This window comes from Mus musculus, chromosome 2 (genome assembly GCF_000001635.26).
Source record: "Mus musculus strain C57BL/6J chromosome 2, GRCm38.p6 C57BL/6J".
Taxonomy (NCBI): Eukaryota; Metazoa; Chordata; class Mammalia; order Rodentia; family Muridae; genus Mus; species Mus musculus.
Genome location: NC_000068.7, coordinates 44167808 through 44187107, shown reverse-complemented (window position 1 = coordinate 44187107; position 19300 = coordinate 44167808). Strand labels below are relative to the sequence as shown.

The 19300-nt window shown below is 38.4% G+C and overlaps 1 protein-coding gene across 10 annotated transcripts in view; it reads right to left on the bottom strand.

Annotated features, from left to right (window-relative positions):
- The window catches only part of Arhgap15 (Rho GTPase activating protein 15), a 647156-nt gene that overhangs the window by 208846 nt on the left and 419010 nt on the right, over window positions 1–19300 (bottom strand). For 9 of the 10 annotated variants that reach the window (XR_001783199.2, XM_006498397.4, XM_006498398.4 and 6 more), the window contains one exon: window positions 10660–10737. Coding sequence is in view for 9 of the 10 variants with exons in the window: in XM_006498397.4 (XP_006498460.1) it covers window positions 10660–10737 (78 nt within the window). In the remaining variant the exon portion in view is untranslated. Of the gene's footprint in view, window positions 1–10659; window positions 10738–13487; window positions 13874–19300 lie in introns of those variants that run through there. The other variant, XM_006498403.3, reaches the window with a different exon arrangement.

The window sequence follows — 19300 nt, the reverse complement described above, 5'->3', positions numbered from 1 at the left end:
TCAAACCTCAGGATGCCAGGATTAGTTAACAGGAGCATTCCAACTCAACTCAGTTGCTGTTTAGCCAACTAAGTCATCTTCCTAGCATTTCGGGAGGTCGTATGTGTGATGGCTATTCTTGGTTGTCAGTTTGACTACAGCTGGAATACACTACAATCCAGAAGTGGAGGACACACTCATGATCCAGATGTTGAGGCTGGAAGACACGCTTTTGATTCAGACCTTGAAGAATGGTGACCATGAAAAGCTTAAGCCCAGGCAAGGTGGTATACACCTTTAATCCCAAAAGACAGAGGCAAGCAAATCTCTGAGTTCAAGGCCAACCTGGGACAGATCAAGTTCCAAGTAAAGGAAAACTTAGGTCCAGGTGTGCTGGCACACACCTTTAATCTGGGCCATAGCTACTGCTGGAGGCCTACAAAAGAACAATGGAAAAAGGAAGGGTTGGTTCTTCTTTGATTGCTTGCATTTACTTGCCAGCACATCTGTTGGAATCTACTTCTTCAGGATTTCAGTTTATACAGAAGAACAATTGAAACACCTAGCCTCGTGGGACTGAGCAACTACTAGCTTCTTAGATTTCCCATTCACAGCTGCCCATTGTTGGGTTAGTTTGGACTGCAGAATGTAAGTCATTCCAATAAATTACCTTAAAATATAGAGACATTCCATAAGTTCTGTGACTCTTGAAAACCCTGACTAATACAATATGGAAAGCCAAGGCTCTACTTTGTGTATGCTTGATCATTAATGGCATGTAGTGCTGCTGGACAATCAATTATCTCTAAGGTTTATGTTAGAGACATGGAGGGTCGAAAGATATGGAGAATTTCAATGTTCATTTATATCTTTTTTTATTCATTTGCTAATTATGCAACTTTAAAGATCCCTGAGGAAAAAAAGAAAAGCAGAAGATGCTTGAGTTTTTTTCTATTTTTCCTTTCTTTTCTTTTCCTTTCCTTTCTTTTCTTTTTTTGTGGAGAACTATAAAAAAATGGAACCAATGAAATCACATGATAATCCTGTGATGTAAAGTTGGTTTGAATGAAAAAATCATTCTTTTATAGGAAGAAAATTTTATTTAGTGAATGCAAAACAACAGGAACCTTTTTGTGCTTAGGGCACAGAGATGTATCAACATTTTACCCGATGAACTCACAGGTAGCTAGAGACTGTTTCCTGCAACATTTCAAATAGGGTTTTCCCTTGTAAAGGATCCTATTAGCTGGATACCAGGGAACCACATTATAATGATAAGAAATAGGTTTTGAATGTTTGATGTTCAAAAGAAGAAAATAGCTTTGAGTCTATGATGATAAATTGAATACAGCAATCTGATAAAGTGTGTTTTGCAATAAGATTAAATGGATCATTTGTGGTCCTTGTTGTATATAGACTTTTGTAGCCCCAGTAAGGTTCTTTAAGCTTTGTAAAATTGTTTTCTAGTGTGGACAATGAGGATTAGAGAACAATGAGAGTTTGCTTTTAAGAACCTGACATCTAGTAGATTCTCAATTAAAGGTTGGCTATCCTTGGCAGTGAACTAATTCTGATAATGTTTTTCAATACTGCTCAATCTTTAGTTTTGTAAAGAAGCACCAGGCAAGATATCTTTCTCTTTCACTTATTTCAGAATCTACATTATTGGGAAAAGAACTGTAGTCATGAAATCTTTCAGTGATTTTAATCATAATAGCAGCATATATGCTACCTTTATAGCATTTTTAATTTATGCAATAATTCAGTTTATAAGTGATAGTGCATCAACTGTCCATGAGAAAGATTCTGTGATATAGAAAGTGGGTTAACAAAAAAGTAATTGATGATCTATTTCTGTTTCTCCTACATTTCAAATAGTGCACATCTTATGGCTAGATAAGGTGTATTTCCCTGGAAAGCAAAAGTGAAGTCAGACAGATGGTGTGGTGGATATCCCCAGACATAGCTAGGAACTCAACCTGAGTTTAATGGGAGGGTCTATGAATGACTCCCAAATCTTTATTTGTGGAAAACTTCATCCTTGATTCTTCTAGCAGAAACTCAAAGGTACCCTATGTTGCTCTTATTTTCCTTTCCCGGGGATCATAACTTTTGTGTCTACTTCCCGAAGGGCACCGGTAGGGACTGCTGTTTTCTCTAGCCAAAAGAATGTGGAAAAAGAGACGGAACACGCACTTTCTGATTACAACACTCAGGCTTCTAGTTTCTGTCTTGCCACTAATCTTTCTCTACCATGCTTCTTTGATGACAGACGCTACCATTTTGGGATTGGCCTATTGGTCCGTGCAGCCTCCGGCCAGAAGCCACTGATAAACTGAGGCCTTCAGTCCAACAAGCCACCAGAAACTCAATCTTGCCAAGGACCGTGTGAACCCATCCACAGGCAAACTGCCAGATGAGAATCTACTCCTGGCTGGCACCTTGACGACAGAGCATTCAGCGAAACTGTGCCCAGACTTCTGACCCACAGAAACTGGGAGATAATCAATTTGTATTCGTTTAAGCAGCGGATCTGGCAGGGATCTTGTCAGACAGCAGTGCATTTCTGCTTGAAGTCAGAATGGAGAGAAAGAATGCTGTGCAATGTAATGCGAGCGGGAGGGAGGAAGCTTGCTCTGTTTTTCTAACAAGCTTTTAAGAGCTGTTTACTAATTATCATTGTGGTGATGGTGTGATGATGATGATGATGATGAAGATGATGTTTATAAATCTCCTAGGGGGTTCTTGAAGGTTGGCAGTTACACAACTATGATTTAATGTCTGGATGCAGTAGCCAAATGTAAATGGAAAACCTGAACTGAATTCAGTTGTAAAGTTTCCACAGATGCCACCTACTCCCTGTGACACAAATTCATTGAAAGGAGATTAATTTCTTCTTTTATGCCAAGGTGTTCTGAACCCCACACATTTGGCTAGTGATGAGATAAAACTTCAGTATCAAGCATCTTTAAAAATTTCCTGTATTTGATTTCTCTTTCTAGAAAAGTAATATAATTATCATCAAAGAAAATTCCATCATGTAGATGACAGAACCACATTTGAATATTAATATTTATAAAATAGTGTTACTAGTAAAACTAATTCTCATTTTATCTGACTTCTTGTCATCATAATTTACTAAATAGTAATTATCAGTTGATCGACTCAAGTTTTTAATTTGCTCACATTTTTTTATTATCATCCTCATTGTGAAAATAAAGAGCCTGAGATTCAGAGATCAGAAGAGATCTTCAAAGATGTACAGAAGAGTTCAGAATTAAGACACGAAGGAAGATCCTTGGATTATTATCTGGAATGCCTTTCCCACTTGATTGTTTTTGTTTTTAATTGCTTCAATTATGGCTTTAGGTCAGTTTTTATTGTCTGTTTTGTAGTAAATTATATAAGATAATACAACCCACAGTAGGAATATAATTTTGCTTTAAGATTAATGGCCAGAATTTTTATGCCTTAAAAATGGAAAGGACTCCTAAGATTGTGATTAGAATACATGGCAAAGTGCAAAAACTAGAAACTACAGTTTATTGTTTTAGCTTCTGTATTCAGAAATATGAAGAGTTTGTTGTTTTGTCTCTTTCTTGGGAATACATTCTGCTGCCAATGTGCTTTCTTAAACAGCTACAGAGCAATGTGAGCTTCATTACCAATAAACTTTGAGCTCTTCGTCTCAACGTAGCTGAAAAAAAATCAGGTCTAGGGAAGTTTTAAACCTCTGAGTGAGGCTAAAATTTGTTCATTTTGTGATCAAGTGATCCTTCCAGAGTTAAGGAAAAAGTAAATCATTGATAAAATATAATCTGATCACATAGAGCCCCAAATGGCCCACTTATAAAAGCTATACGCCCCCCACTCACTCCCAATGCCAAAACCTCTACAGAACAACAGAACAAAGAAACAAACAAACAAACACCACCTTACACAATATGATAAAGCAAATAACTCAGTTTGCTTTGTTAATGCTGTCCTTGGCAATAAGCATGAAGTAGGTTTAAGGAAATACTCATCTTAAAAATAACAAGAGAGCAATATAAACCCACTTAATAGAAAAATGAATGGATGTAACACAAGGACTATTTTATAATAACACAACTGGAAGTTTGAAAATCCTGTTCAAAATCTCTTTTTGTTTCATCCAGTTGCTTATTTCCAGATGAAGCTGCCAATTATCCATATTCTTTCCCAGGTTTCCTTTCCTTTATTTGATTTTTATGCTACAAAATGTATGTGATGCAGAGGGACGGCTGCTAAAGCTTGGTTATTGCTTTAAGGTGCATGGCTGGGGAAAACTAGCTTAGGTATAATTGGTAACGCAAAATTGTTTTTCTAATGGATATTTCTAGTTTGGCTGACCTATTATTAGTAATTTTAAAGGAAGCAAAGCCGCCACTTGCCAACTAACAATATGTCTTCTGATGCCAATAATTTTTTGTGAATAAATATAGAAGTATAGGGAAAGTACAAGTCTACAACAAAGGAAAAAAAGAAAAAAGAAAAAAATCCTCTTCCACTAAAAACAACAAACACCCATGTGTATGCATGAACATAGAAGATGCTTGGCCATGTGAATTTATGTAATGTATATGTTTTGTTCATCTGTAGTGAAAATGAGAACATGGCATCTCTTATCTGCATTTCTAACAGTGGAAATCAATTCTAAAATCCTGGTAAGAAGTCATTCCCTCCAATTTAGGGTGAACACTTGAGGGGAATTGTATTTTTTAACTGTATCAAGATGCACTGGTCCTGAAAATAACCAGTCACCCCTCTCTTTTGGTGCTTTACAGTTATCCCATTGGCTCAGGGATTTGGTGGAGCTTCATATGTGGTGTTTTCCAGAAAGGGTGACAATCTTTCTTGTTTCTTATATGAAGAGTGAACCCAGAAGACATCTAAGTAATACAATGAAAGTTACAGCTAGGCTGGATTTTGGGCAATGTGTCTAGATGGCAGCTGAAACTGAGGGCTGATGTGAGGGAGTCTGGGAGGATTTCTAAGACCCACTGTCAGTAGTCCTTAAGACAGCCACAGAACATCTTCTGTGCTGAAGCCTGCTTTCTGCATATGTGCACCCATGCTGGAAAGCCATCAGGAGGTCACAGATCATGCAGAAGAATCAACACAATGACACAGGCTGATGACAGGCTGACATCTAAGGTCATGCACCAGTTTTCTTTGGGGATGCCCATATAGACCAGGAGAGTTGCATCAGCAAAAATGTCACTGAAAGCTGTCACCAAATTCAACAAACAAGGCAGGGCACTACTCACTAATGCACCAATAGCCTCGTAAGTCACGGATCTGTAATGCCTCTTTGAGAGGTTGCAAAGTGCTTCTTGATCCAGGCATAGAATCATAAACCCTACAGAGATTGGAGCTGCTGGGAACCTTCATTCCTGTGATGTTTTCCCAAACATCCCCATTCGTAAATAGGTTTAGCCAAACTGAATAGTAGTACAAATAGCCAAAGTTGAGAAAGAGAGTAAAAACAGGGATGTACAAATGTATGCACAGCCTGAAAGGACATTTCTGTTTTTTATAGGAAGGATATAATTGTCAGTGCATAGGGAATGTAGCTTCGTGGCAGTGTTTAACAGCACAGCCTCAAGTCAGAGATATCTGAGAGCTAGTCTTAGCTCCTTAGCTTTGGTATTCTTGAGGCATTATTATTTTTTTTAAAACAACTCGGCTTCAGGTTCCTCATTGAAAATAACAAGCTTAATAATTGCACCTATATGCACTATGAGGTTGAAGAAAAGATTAAATTAAATTATAAATGCAGAGAATTCAGTGGATTGCCTGACATATTAAATTGTGAAAATAGCAGCTACCTATACAATAAAATTATTATCAGCATTACTAATTTTAATTAGGAAATGTTTTTCAAAAGTGATCACTTTGAATTTAACTTGTGTGTCATCTGATCTGGAAGTATAATAAGGGTATCTAATTCTTTCTGGTTTAGTGAGTCAAACAGAAAACCAAAACAAATTGAATCATTCAACTGGTGTATTTAGAATTGCTGATGATTTGAGCATTCAAGAAAGTCAGCGAAACACAGAAATTGCAATTCAACTGTTCTTGAAAATCTCCAAAATCAGTTTTCATTTGTGTAGTCTAATAGTGGGTAAGGCTTATTCATTTTTTAAAAAAATATGTATATTTAGAACCTTTTTAAAAAGAAGCATAATGTAAGTTGAACACAGAGGAGACAAAAGATGCTAATAGAAGGGGGGTGCACTAAATTCATTCATGTCCCATATTAAATTACAAAATGAATGTATGATGTTTACATAACTCTGCTGTGGAAACTTCATGCCATCCGTCGGTATTTTAGTTCATCACACACATTCACATGCACAAAAGAGAACATGCTAGTGTCACTCCCCAAGTTGCATACACCATTTCTCTCCTCCTCTGTTGGCAGCACTGTAAGAACCCTGGCTAGGATGATGAACAAGATACAGTGTTAGTGACAAGATTGTTGGACCAATACAGAGACCAATATAGAGAATTAATTCAAATAATACTCTCATCATCAAATATATATAGCGTGTGTGGCCTAGTATGATGTAAGAGGGTGTTAGATCCCCTGAATAGTTTTGAGCCATGGGTGCTAGAGATGGAATATAGATTCTCTTCAAGAGCAACAAGTGCTTTTAACCAGTGAGCATCTCTCTGGCTTCTCATCATGTCAGCCAAAACACTCTAGAAAACAAGTTGGTAGAGTCAACAGTATCAAAGGTCCCCGTGTAGCATCATTTGTGCTGACTGTTGAATTCTCACACGCTGTAGAACAGGAAGGCTGTTTGCTGACAATTTATCCTACCAGATACCAACTCAGGCCTCTGTCCAGCTTTACATTGTCAACATTTGCGGGAACATGAGCAGTTACAAAATCTCGGAGGAAGCTGAAGTTTGGATTGTAAAAGATGAGATGGATAGATTTCATATTTTCATTGCAGATTGTTTTTTTTTTTTTCTTTTCAAACTGCTGAGCATATTTTTTTTTAAAGGCAGGAAATGCAGCTAGTGTTTGTTTCTAACATGGCTTCTGTTTTGAGATTTCTTCTTTGTAGGAGAAATGTGTTGCCCAGCTGTCTAGAATCCCAGTAAGGATATGGTTCCAGCATGAGCTATCTTACAAGAATTATTTTAGCTGCTTATAAAGAGAATAAAAACGAGACTGGGCTGTTTCATCCAATTTTTACCCACGGTTGGGACACTGTTGCTTAGGCCAATGGGACCAATATGAAGAAGTGATATAAAGTTTAGTTCCGTGCTTTGCCAAGTCAAATTAGTAAATAAGCAGAGCCCTTAAAGATTCTTTGAAATAAACACTGAGGCAGCTAGACAAAAATCTAGTTAACACATAAATGAGCTGTTCCACCTGAAATTATAGAGAAACAGTTTAATGCTTACCAGTTTTAATATGTGTAACTACAGCATTCAGACATGTACATATACAGACATGTGCATATATATATATATATATATATATATATATATATATATATATAGGTGTGTGTGTGTGTGTGTGTGTGTGTTTACCCTTCTCACACACACATACATACATATACACACACAGATAAAAAGATGCACACATACACAGGTATGCATACACTTATATGCTAATTTCACAGTTATTAACATAACTAGCACTGGCTTATGAAAAAGAACAATAGCCAAATAGGCTGAAAATTGGCCCAGATTAGAGTCCAATTTCCAGCGTCTATGTTGGGTGGGTCATAACTGCCTCTAAACTCCAGCTCCAAAAAGATCCATTGTCTTGGTTTTAGTGGGTACAAGCTCAAACATTTACATAACCACGCATAAGCTCACAATTAAAAACAATAGATTTATCATTTTTACAAAAGCAAGAAATCTAAATCGAACTCTGCATAGAGATTTGTGGAAGAAGGAGGTGTTTCAACATTTTAATCCTATTTTTTGAGACTGAAACTTTCAGGTTTTCATGTTTCTTGGTATAAAGTATTAATTACATTATCTCTAAAAGCAGTATTAAATCAGTGGGTCTTAACATGCATGGGATATTTTGATGGTGAAAGATACACATGCATATACTATTATAAATTAAACTTCTGAGTATGAGGAGAACACAGAGGAGATTACAGACAGAAGGCTTCCTGTAGGAAGATACTAATAATTCGGGACTTGAAAAACAAATAAGTAAAAAAAAAAAAAATACAATGGGCATTTTCCCGGAGGCTTGGATATGCAGAATGAGAAAGGAAAGATAGGAAGACATTGAAAGTAAAAGTAATATGTAAAACTACTAAAAACCAGCAGCACACAAATGTGAGAGGACAGCCTAAGAGTGCATCGTGGATTGGGGTGTGTAGCTCAGGGCTCCAGCACACGTGAACATGTGCGAGCCAGAGTTCAATGTCTAGCACTGCGGAAGCAAAAGACACAGTTGCAAATAAAGGCAACCTGAAGGAGAACCAGAGGACCTGGTGCTAGCTAGAAGCAGGCTTTGAAACCAACATCATGAGGAATTGTAAGTTTTCCTGAAGACACCACTAACTATTTCTAATTTCAAGGAAAACTAATATGAATCTGTCATATTGCTAAAAGAATATCACATATGTCGCTTAATTTTATTCTTTAAAATATTTAAAATTTTTTATTTTTGTATCATATATGTGTGTGGGTGTTCAACTCTAAGTATGTACACCATGTGTATGTTGGTACCCAGGAATGCTAGAGAAGAGTGTTGGATTCCTGGAAACGAAGTTACAAGCAGTTGGGAACCTCCTGATGTGGATGCTGGAAGCTGAATCTGGGTCCTCTCCAAGAGCAGGAAGCGAGTGTAACTGTCAACTTGTCTCTCCAGCCCCATTTGATTCCATTCTGTTCTCACAAAGTTTCCCAAAGCACTCCCCTCCAACCCACTAACTTTGAAAAGAACGAAGGGGAGAGAGAGAGAGAGAGAGAGAGAGAGAGAGAGAGAGAGAGAGAGAGAGAGAGAGAGAGAAGAAGAAGAAGAAGAAGAAGAAGAAGAAGAAGAAGAAGAAGAAGAAGAAGAAATACACATAAGTATATACTGTCTAAATAAGATGTCAAGGGTTGGAGAGATGGCTCAGTGGTTAAGAGCACTGGCTGCTCTTCCAGAGGTCCTGAGTTCAATTCCCAGCAACCACATGGTGGCTCACAACCATCTGAAATGGGATCCGATGCCCTCTTCTGGGGTATCTGAAGACAGCTACAGTGCACTTCTCATGTATATAAAATAAAGAAATAAAATATTTTCATAAAATAAAATAAAATAAATAAGATGTCAAGGACAAAGCATTTTAAAAATAGCTGGCTTATGCCATTTTTGTCTGGTTTTTAAACGTCATCCTAAGATCATTTAAGTGCCTCACTTTTTCTTTTCCTTATTTTCTTATTTTTATTTCTTTACTTATATACTTTCTAAGAGCAGCCTCAGGTTCTTAGAAAAGTTGAGTGGAAAGTACAGTTACCATGAACTCTCTCACACCGCTGAGTGAAGTAACGTCACAACTGCTGAGCTGATGTTGATATATTATTTTTGACTGCTAGCCATTGTTTACTCTCTGTGTTGTATTTCTTCATGGTTTTGGCAAGTATCTAATAACGTATGTGTAGTGCTTCTGCCGCACAAATTGTTTAACTGCTTTTAAATTCTGTGTTCCCTCATCTCTCCTTCTTTCTCAAATTTTTTTGTTATCACTAATCTTTCACTATCTGTAGAGTTTTCCTGGAGTACTGCAGTTTTCTGGATGTTTGTTGGGGGCTCATCTATTCAGAATTGTATATTTAAAGTTCCCTCAAATTCTAGTCCTGGCTTAAGAGGTGCTTTCCATTTGTCACAGTAATATTCCATTATATAGATTTACCATATTTTTAAATTCATTCACCCACTGAGAGATATTTTACTGCCCTCAAGTTTTCATCTATCTTTGGGGATAGAAACCAGTGTACTTTGTGCATGCTAGGTACATTGTACATTGTTCTGACATCTAATCCTCAAGCTACTTCCCAACCTTATCTTCAAGTTTTGCCAATTATGAATAAAGTTGTAAATATTTGTGTGTACTGTCTTGTATGGGAATAACAGGCAGTGCAGAGAGGCTGTATCAGATGGTAAGAATCCATTCATTTATATAAAAGGATACCACAATGTCTTCCAAAATGAAGTGCCATTATATTTCTATTGAACAGGTTAGCTCATTTTTTAAAAAATTTATATTTCTTTAATAACATACACATCTTTCAGGGTTTTAAAAACACTTATGGTCCCCATCATTTGTTTTTGTTTCCTTCATTAACACATACCAACTACCCATTATATGCTAGTTACAGGTTTTCAAAGCTGGGTTATTTTTTTTTATTTTATTCTTCTCTTTCTATATTTTACTTTGTTTATTCTACTCATTATTTATTATGAGCTATTAGGTTTACTCTCTATTCTATGTACCTCCAGGTAAACTGAGAATTATTTTTATCTAATGAAAACTTCTAATTTCTTATTTTCTATCTAATTTTTTATTTTCTGCACTTTGTCATTCCCTAACCCCAAATCATTACTGCTGTCTGATCATGGTGTTCATCAGAGTCTGTGCACTGCTAAATATATAACTCCTGAAAAGTGTCTTAAGGAAAGAAATCACTTACCTTGGTTGACAATAAATCTTAACTTCTGTATTGTTGCAAGATTGCCACTAACTCGATAAATTCCATCAACGTCTAGGCCTAAAAACAAAATAGCATATTTCACATTAGCACATCGAAGAACTGAGAAGGGATACAATAAAGAAGTGAGTACCACACGACGGCTGAACACCCCTTCTCCACAGAGAAGGTAAGTTTCTATTAGCTCAAATAAAGCAAGGTTCAAAAGTTTGATTCCTGATTTTTAATCATATGGTGCTGACACAATGGCATCAAATATGTTTCATTAAAACAACAACAATAATAAACCCCTTGGCATTGCATGGCACACAGGGCATATTTACCATTATTCCCAAGGCAAGCAAGAAGTAGAGTGAAGAAATGAACTCTGTGTGTGTATGTGTGTGTGTGTGTGTGTGTTTGTGTATGTGTGTGAAACTGCTCTTGTTTGGAAAGATAAAATAATTAGGCGTTTGTAAATTGTTTTCTTCTCTTTGTTCTCATTTTGTTGATCTCTTCCTGTCCTCCACCCTTCTCCACCTCTCCCCATTCCTAATTGTGGACCATTCTCTGTCTGTTGTGATCATGGTCACATGGCATGGATTGGCCTAATATTTGACCTACAGAGTAAAATGTTCTACATATGGCTAGTTTCTAGAATGTTCACATAAGATATTGCATCATAAAAGGAAAATACAGGAAAACCTGGCCTATTGATATGTTAGTTTCAGATAGTTTTGGAATTGGTTACCAAAGAACTTATCTTGGCCATGAATTTGGATAACCACTCATTTGGCTTTTGACACATTTGCTTATCATGTCTAATTATTTTCATGACCAAGTCTGCAGGATTATTAAGAAATAAGAAATATAAAGGAATACTTATTAATGTACTATCATTATCTCCAATAAATGTTGACGTTATAATTTTTGTGTTAGGAGTACATGTGCTCTCCTGTCTCTAGGCTTTCAGAAAAGGCTGGGTGAGATTACTGGCCAGGGGCATAGGCCATTATCCCAGCATGTTCTTCAGGGAAGTGGTGTTAAATCATTGTTAATCATTGTGATTCATGATAATAAATGTTAAATAAATTGGAGGAAATTTATGCTACTTTGTAACAAGGACTTTGCTAAGATCTTGCATCTCATGAAATAAGTTCTTTCTCTGCTTTGTCATTTCTAAACTTTACACATTTTAAATTAGGACATTTGTGTTGTGTAATACATTTCTTCAGTAGATTGTAAGAGAGTGACTTAATTTATGCCACTGGTATTGGTGACATGCTGCAGAGAAAACATTGCCTATAGTCTGAACTCTTCTATGCAATGAACTGCAATAACTAGTGACAATAGTAATAATGTAGAAATGCTATTAGCAAATGCATTAACTGTTTTGAGTTTTGAGCTCCAGAGTAATCTAATGAACAGTATATTTCCAAGACACTTTCCCTTCCTAAATATATTTTTATAAATATCAAAGATTTTGTTCTTTTCAATTTAAAAAATACCTCTGTTGATGATGTAAGGGGACCTCACTGTGTTTTTAAAAAGTACAGTGCACATTTGATATCTGAAATGCTACAATCCTTACAATTAGAACCTTTCGAATATTTGATTTCTGCTTTTACTACAGGATCCAGTTGTCCTCACGATTATGCCTTTAAGCTCAGAATGTAAAAAGATTGATTTAGAATGATTTACTGGCCAAATTTAACTAATTTTTTTTAATTGTTTAATTAGACAGTGCTTGGCATTTTGTCTTAATCTGAAAACCTTTAAATAATTTAGTATGTTCTTAAAAGTATTAGGTTCCGGGACTCAGCAGAACTTAGGAAATTAGTCTGAACAGGTTAGAGGGTGCGCCAGAGAACCGGACAGCTTCTGGGACGGGCAGAAGCACAGAGCCGCTGAGGCAGCAGCCTGGGCGGGCCGCAGACAACCGGCCACCATCCGGACCAGAGGACAGGTGTCCGCCTGGCTTGGGAGGCGACCTCAGCCTCAGCAGCAGCGGTCGCCATCTGGGTTCCGGGACTCCGCGGGACCTAGGAAATTAGTCTGAACAGGTTAGAGGGTGCGCCAGAGAACCGGACAGCTTCTGGGACGGGCAGAAGCACAGAGCCGCTGAGGCAGCAGCCTGGGCGGGCCGCAGACAACCGGCCACCATCCGGACCAGAGGACAGGTGTCCGCCTGGCTTGGGAGGCGACCTCAGCCTCAGCAGCAGCGGTCGCCATCTTGGTTCCGGGACTCAGCAGAACTTAGGAAATTAGTCTGAACAGGTGAGAGGGTGCGCCAGAGAACCGGACAGCTTCTGGGACGGGCGGAAGCACAGAGCCGCTGAGGCAGCAGCCTGGGCGGGCCGCAGATAACCGGCCACCATCCGGACCAGAGGACAGGTGTCCGCCTGGCTCGGGAGACGGCCTTGGCCTCAGGAGCAGCGGTCACCATCTTGGTTCCAGGACTCCCTGGAACTTAGGATTTTAGTCTGCACAGGTGAGAGTCTGCACCACAGAAGCTGACAGCTTCTGGGAACTGCCAAAGCAACACAGCTTCTGAGAGAGGCCCTGTTTTGGGCCTTTTTCTTCGACCAGGAGGAGGTCCAAAAACAAGATATCTGCGCACCTTCCCTGTAAGAGAGCTTGCCAGCAGAGAGTGCTCTGAGCACTGAAACTCAGAGGAGAGAATCTGTCTCCCAGGTCTGCTGAGAGACGGTAACAGAATCACCAGAAGAACAATCTCTAAACAGAGTCAACTATAACTACTAACTCCAGAGATTACCAGATGGCGAAAGGTAAACGTAGGAATCCTACTAACAGGAACCAAGACCACTCACCATCATCAGAACCCAGTACTCCCACTTCGCCCAGTCCAGGGCACCCCAACACACCCGAAAACCTAGACCTAGATTTAAAAGCATATCTCATGATGATGGTAGAGGACATCAAGAAGGACTTTAATAAATCACTTAAAGAAATACAGGAGAACACTGCCAAAGAGTTACAAGTCCTTAAAGAAAAACAGGAAAACACAATCAAACAGGTAGAAGTCCTTACAGAAAAAGAGGAAAAAACATACAAACAGGTGATGGAAATGAACAAAACCATACTAGACCTAAAAAGGGAAGTAGAAACAATAAAGAAAACTCAAAGTGAGGCAACACTGGAGATAGAAACCCTAGGAAAGAAATCTGGAACCATAGATTTGAGCATCAGCAACAGAATACAAGAGATGGAAGAGAGAATCTCAGGTGCAGAAGATTCCATAGAGAACATCGGCACAACAATCAAAGAAAATGGAAAATGCAAAAAGATCCTAACTCAAAATATCCAGGAAATCCAGGACACAATGAGAAGACCAAACCTACGGATAATAGGAGTGGATGAGAATGAAGATTTTCAACTCAAAGGACCAGCAAACATCTTCAACAAAATTATTGAAGAAAACTTCCCAAATATAAAGAAAGAGATACCTATGAACATACAAGAAGCCTACAGAACTCCAAATAGACTGGACCAGAAAAGAAATTCCTCCCGACACATAATAATCAGAACAACAAATGCACTAAATAAAGATAGAATACTAAAAGCAGTAAGGGAAAAAGGTCAAGTAACATACAAAGGCAAGCCTATCAGAATTACACCAGATTTTTCACCAGAGACTATGAAAGCCAGAAGAGCCTGGACAGATGTTATACAGACACTAAAAGAACACAAATTCCAGCCCAGGCTACTATACCCAGCCAAACTCTCAATTACCATAGATGGAGAAACCAAAGTATTCCACGACAAAACCAAATTCTCACATTATCTCTCCACGAATCCAGCCCTTCAAAGGGTAATAACAGAAAAAAACCAATACAAGAACGGGAACAATGCCCTAGAAAAAACAAGAAGGTAATCCCTCAACAAACCTAAAAGAAGACAGCCACAAGAACAGAATGCCAACTTTAACAACAAAAATAACAGGAAGCAACAATTACTTTTCCTTAATATCTCTTAACATCAATGGTCTCAACTCCCCAATAAAAAGACATAGACTAACAAACTGGCTACACAAACAAGACCCAACATTTTGCTGTTTACAGGAGACACATCTCAGAGAAAAAGATAGACACTACCTCAGAATAAAAGGCTGGAAAACAATTTTCCAAGCAAATGGACTGAAGAAACAAGCTGGAGTAGCCATCCTAATATCTGATAAGATTGACTTCCAACCCAAAGTCATCAAAAAAGACAAGGAGGGGCACTTTGTTCTCATCAAAGGTAAAATCCTCCAAGAGGAACTCTCAATTCTGAATATCTATGCGCCAAATACAAGGGCAGCCACATTCATTAAAGAAACTTTAATAAAGCTCAAAGCACACATTGCACCTCACACAATAATAGTGGGAGACTTCAACACACCACTTTCACCAATGGACAGATCATGGAAACAGAAACTAAACAGGGACACACTGAAACTAACAGAAGTGATGAAACAAATGGATCTGACAGATATCTACAGAACATTTTATCCTAAAACAAAAGGATATACCTTCTTCTCAGCACCTCATGGTACCTTCTCCAAAATTGACCACATAATAGGTCACAAAACAGGCCTCAACAGATTCAAAAATATTGAAATTGTCCCATGTATCCTATCAGATCACCATGCACTAAGGCTGATCTTCAATAACAAAAAAAATAACAGAAAGCCAACACTCACGTGGAAACTGAACAACACTCTTCTCAATGATACCTTGGTCAAGGAAGGAATAAAGAAAGAAATTAAAGACTTTTTAGAGTTTAATGAAAATGAAGCCACAACGTACCCAAACCTTTGGGACACAATGAAAGCATTTCTAAGAGGGAAACTCATAGCTCTGAGTGCCTCCATGAAGAAACGGGAGAGAGCACATACTAGCAGCTTGACAACACATCTAAAAGCTCTAGAAAAAAAGGAAGCAAATTCACCCAAGAGGAGTAGACGGCAGGAAATAATCAAACTCAGGGGTGAAATCAACCAAGTGGAAACAAGAAGAACTATTCAAAGAATTAACCAAACGAGGAGTTGGTTCTTTGAGAAAATCAACAAGATAGATAAACCCTTAGCTAGACTCACTAGAGGGCACAGAGACAAAATCCTAATTAACAAAATCAGAACTGAAAAGGGAGACATAACAACAGATCCTGAAGAAATCCAAAACACCATCAGATCCTTCTACAAAAGGCTATACTCAACAAAACTGGAAAACCTGGACGAAATGGACAAATTTCTGGACAGATACCAGGTACCAAAGTTGAATCAGGATCAAGTTGACCTTCTAAACAGTCCCATATCCCCTAAAGAAATAGAAGCAGTTATAAATAGTCTCCCAGCCAAAAAAAGCCCAGGACCAGACGGGTTTAGTGCAGAGTTCTATCAGACCTTCAAAGAAGATCTAATTCCAGTTCTGCACAAACTTTTTCACAAGATAGAAGTAGAAAGTACTCTACCCAACTCATTTTATGAAGCCACTATTACTCTGATACCTAAACCACAGAAAGATCCAACAAAGATAGAGAACTTCAGACCAATTTCTCTTATGAATATCGATGCAAAAATCCTCAATAAAATTCTCGCTAACCGAATCCAAGAACACATTAAAGCAATCATCCATCCTGACCAAGTAGGTTTTATTCCAGGAATGCAGGGATGGTTTAATATACGAAAATCCATCAATGTAATCCACTATATAAACAAACTCAAAGACAAAAACCACATGATCATCTCGTTGGATGCAGAAAAAGCATTTGACAAGATCCAACACCCATTCATGATAAAAGTTCTGGAAAGATCAGGAATTCAAGGCCCATACCTAAACATGATAAAAGCAATCTACAGCAAACCAGTAGCCAACATCAAAGTAAATGGAGAGAAGCTGGAAGCAATCCCACTAAAATCAGGGACTAGACAAGGCTGCCCACTTTCTCCCTACCTTTTCAACATAGTACTTGAAGTATTAGCCAGAGCAATTCGACAACAAAAGGAGATCAAGGGGATACAAATTGGAAAGGAGGAAGTCAAAATATCACTTTTTGCAGATGATATGATAGTATATATAAGTGACCCTAAAAATTCCACCAGAGAACTCCTAAACCTGATAAACAGCTTCGGTGAAGTAGCTGGATATAAAATTAACTCAAACAAGTCAATGGCCTTTCTCTACACAAAGAATAAACAGGCTGAGAAAGAAATTAGGGAAACAACACCCTTCTCAATAGTCACAAATAATATAAAATATCTCGGCGTGACTCTAACTAAGGAAGTGAAAGATCTGTATGATAAAAACTTCAAGTCTCTGAAGAAAGAAATTAAAGAAGATCTCAGAAGATGGAAAGATCTCCCATGCTCATGGATTGGCAGGATCAATATTGTAAAAATGGCTATCTTGCCAAAAGCAATCTACAGATTCAATGCAATCCCCATCAAAATTCCAACTCAATTCTTCAACGAATTAGAAGGAGCAATTTGCAAATTCATCTGGAATAACAAAAAACCTAGGATAGCAAAAACTCTTCTCAAGGATAAAAGAACCTCTGGTGGAATCACCATGCCGGACCTAAAGCTTTACTACAGAGCAATTGTGGTAAAAACTGCATGGTACTGGTATAGAGACAGACAAGTAGACCAATGGAATAGAATTGAAGACCCAGAAATGAACCCACACACCTATGGTCACTTGATCTTCGACAAGGGAGCTAAAACCATCCAGTGGAAAAAAGACAGCATTTTCAACAAATGGTGCTGGCACAACTGGTTGTTATCATGTAGAAGAATGCGAATCGATCCATACTTATCTCCTTGTACTAAGGTCAAATCTAAATGGATCAAAGAACTTCACATAAAACCAGAGACACTGAAACTTATAGAGGAGAAAGTGGGGAAAAGCCTTGAAGATATGGGCACAGGGGAAAAATTCCTGAACAGAACAGCAATGGCTTGTGCTGTAAGATCGAGAATTGACAAATGGGACCTAATGAAACTCCAAAGTTTCTGCAAGGCAAAAGACACCGTCAATAAGACAAAGAGACCACCAACAGATTGGGAAAGGATCTTTACCTATCCTAAATCAGATAGGGGACTAATATCCAACATATATAAAGAACTCAAGAAGGTGGACTTCAGAAAATCAAACAACCCCATTAAAAAATGGGGCTCAGAACTGAACAAAGAATTCTCACCTGAGGAATACCGAATGGCAGAGAAGCACCTGAAAAAATGTTCAACATCCTTAATCATCAGGGAAATGCAAATCAAAACAACCCTAAGATTCCACCTCACACCAGTCAGAATGTCTAAGATCAAAAATTCAGGTGACAGCAGATGCTGGCGAGGATGTGGAGAAAGAGGAACACTCCTCCATTGTTGGTGGGATTGCAGGCTTGTACAACCACTCTGGAAATCAGTCTGGCGGTTCCTCAGAAAATTGGACATAGTACTACCGGAGGATCCAGCAATACCTCTCCTGGGCATATATCCAGAAGATGCCCCAACTGGTAAGAAGGACACATGCTCCACTATGTTCATAGCAGCCTTATTTATAATAGCCAGAAGCTGGAAAGAACCCAGATGCCCCTCAACAGAGGAATGGATACAGAAAATGTGGTACATCTACACAATGGAGTACTACTCAGCTATTAAAAAGAATGAATTTATGAAATTCCTAGCCAAATGGATGGACCTGGAGGGCATCATCCTGAGTGAGGTAACACATTCACAAAGGAACTCACACAATATGTACTCACTGATAAGTGGATATTAGCCCAAAACCTAGGATACCCAAGATATAAGTTACAATTTCCTAAAGACATGAAACTCAAGAAAAATGAAGACTGAAGTGTGGACACTATGCCCCTCCTTAGAAGTGGGAACAAATCACCCTTGGAAGGAGTTACAGAGACAAAGTTTGGAGCTGAGATTAAAGGGTGGACCATGTAGAGACTGCCTTATCCAGGGATCCACCCCATAATCAGCATCCAAACGCTGACACCATTGCATACACTAGCAAGATTTTATCGAAAGGACCCAGATGTAGCTGTCTCTTGTGAGACTATGCCGGGGCCTAGCAAACACAGAAGTGGATGCCCACAGTCAGCTAATGGATGGATCACAGGGCTCCCAATGGATGAGCTAGAGAAAGTACCCAAGGAGCTAAAGGGATCTGCAACCCTATAGGTGGATCAACATTATGAACTAACCAGTACCCCGGAGCTCTTGACTCTAGCTGCATATGTATCAAAAGATGGCCTAGTCGGCCATCACTGGAAAGAGAGGCCCATTGGACACACAAACTTTATATGCCCCAGAACAGGGGAACGCCAGGGCCAAAAAGGGGGAGTGGGCAGGTAGGGGAGTGGGGGTGGGTGGGTATGGGGGACTTTTGGTATAGCATTGGAAATGTAAATGAGCTAAATACCTAATAAAAAATGGAAAAAAAAAAGTATTAACATTTGGTTTTTTTTAAAGTAATAGAATTTGTACATTGAACTATATTCTTTTCAAAATTTTTCTTTTCTGAGGATATAAACAACAGTAGATACCAGTTTTTAATTATCTGAAGTCATTATCAGTGTTCCCATACTGTCTATAGAACAAAATTCAGGATAGCAATTTGGAGGCTGTTTA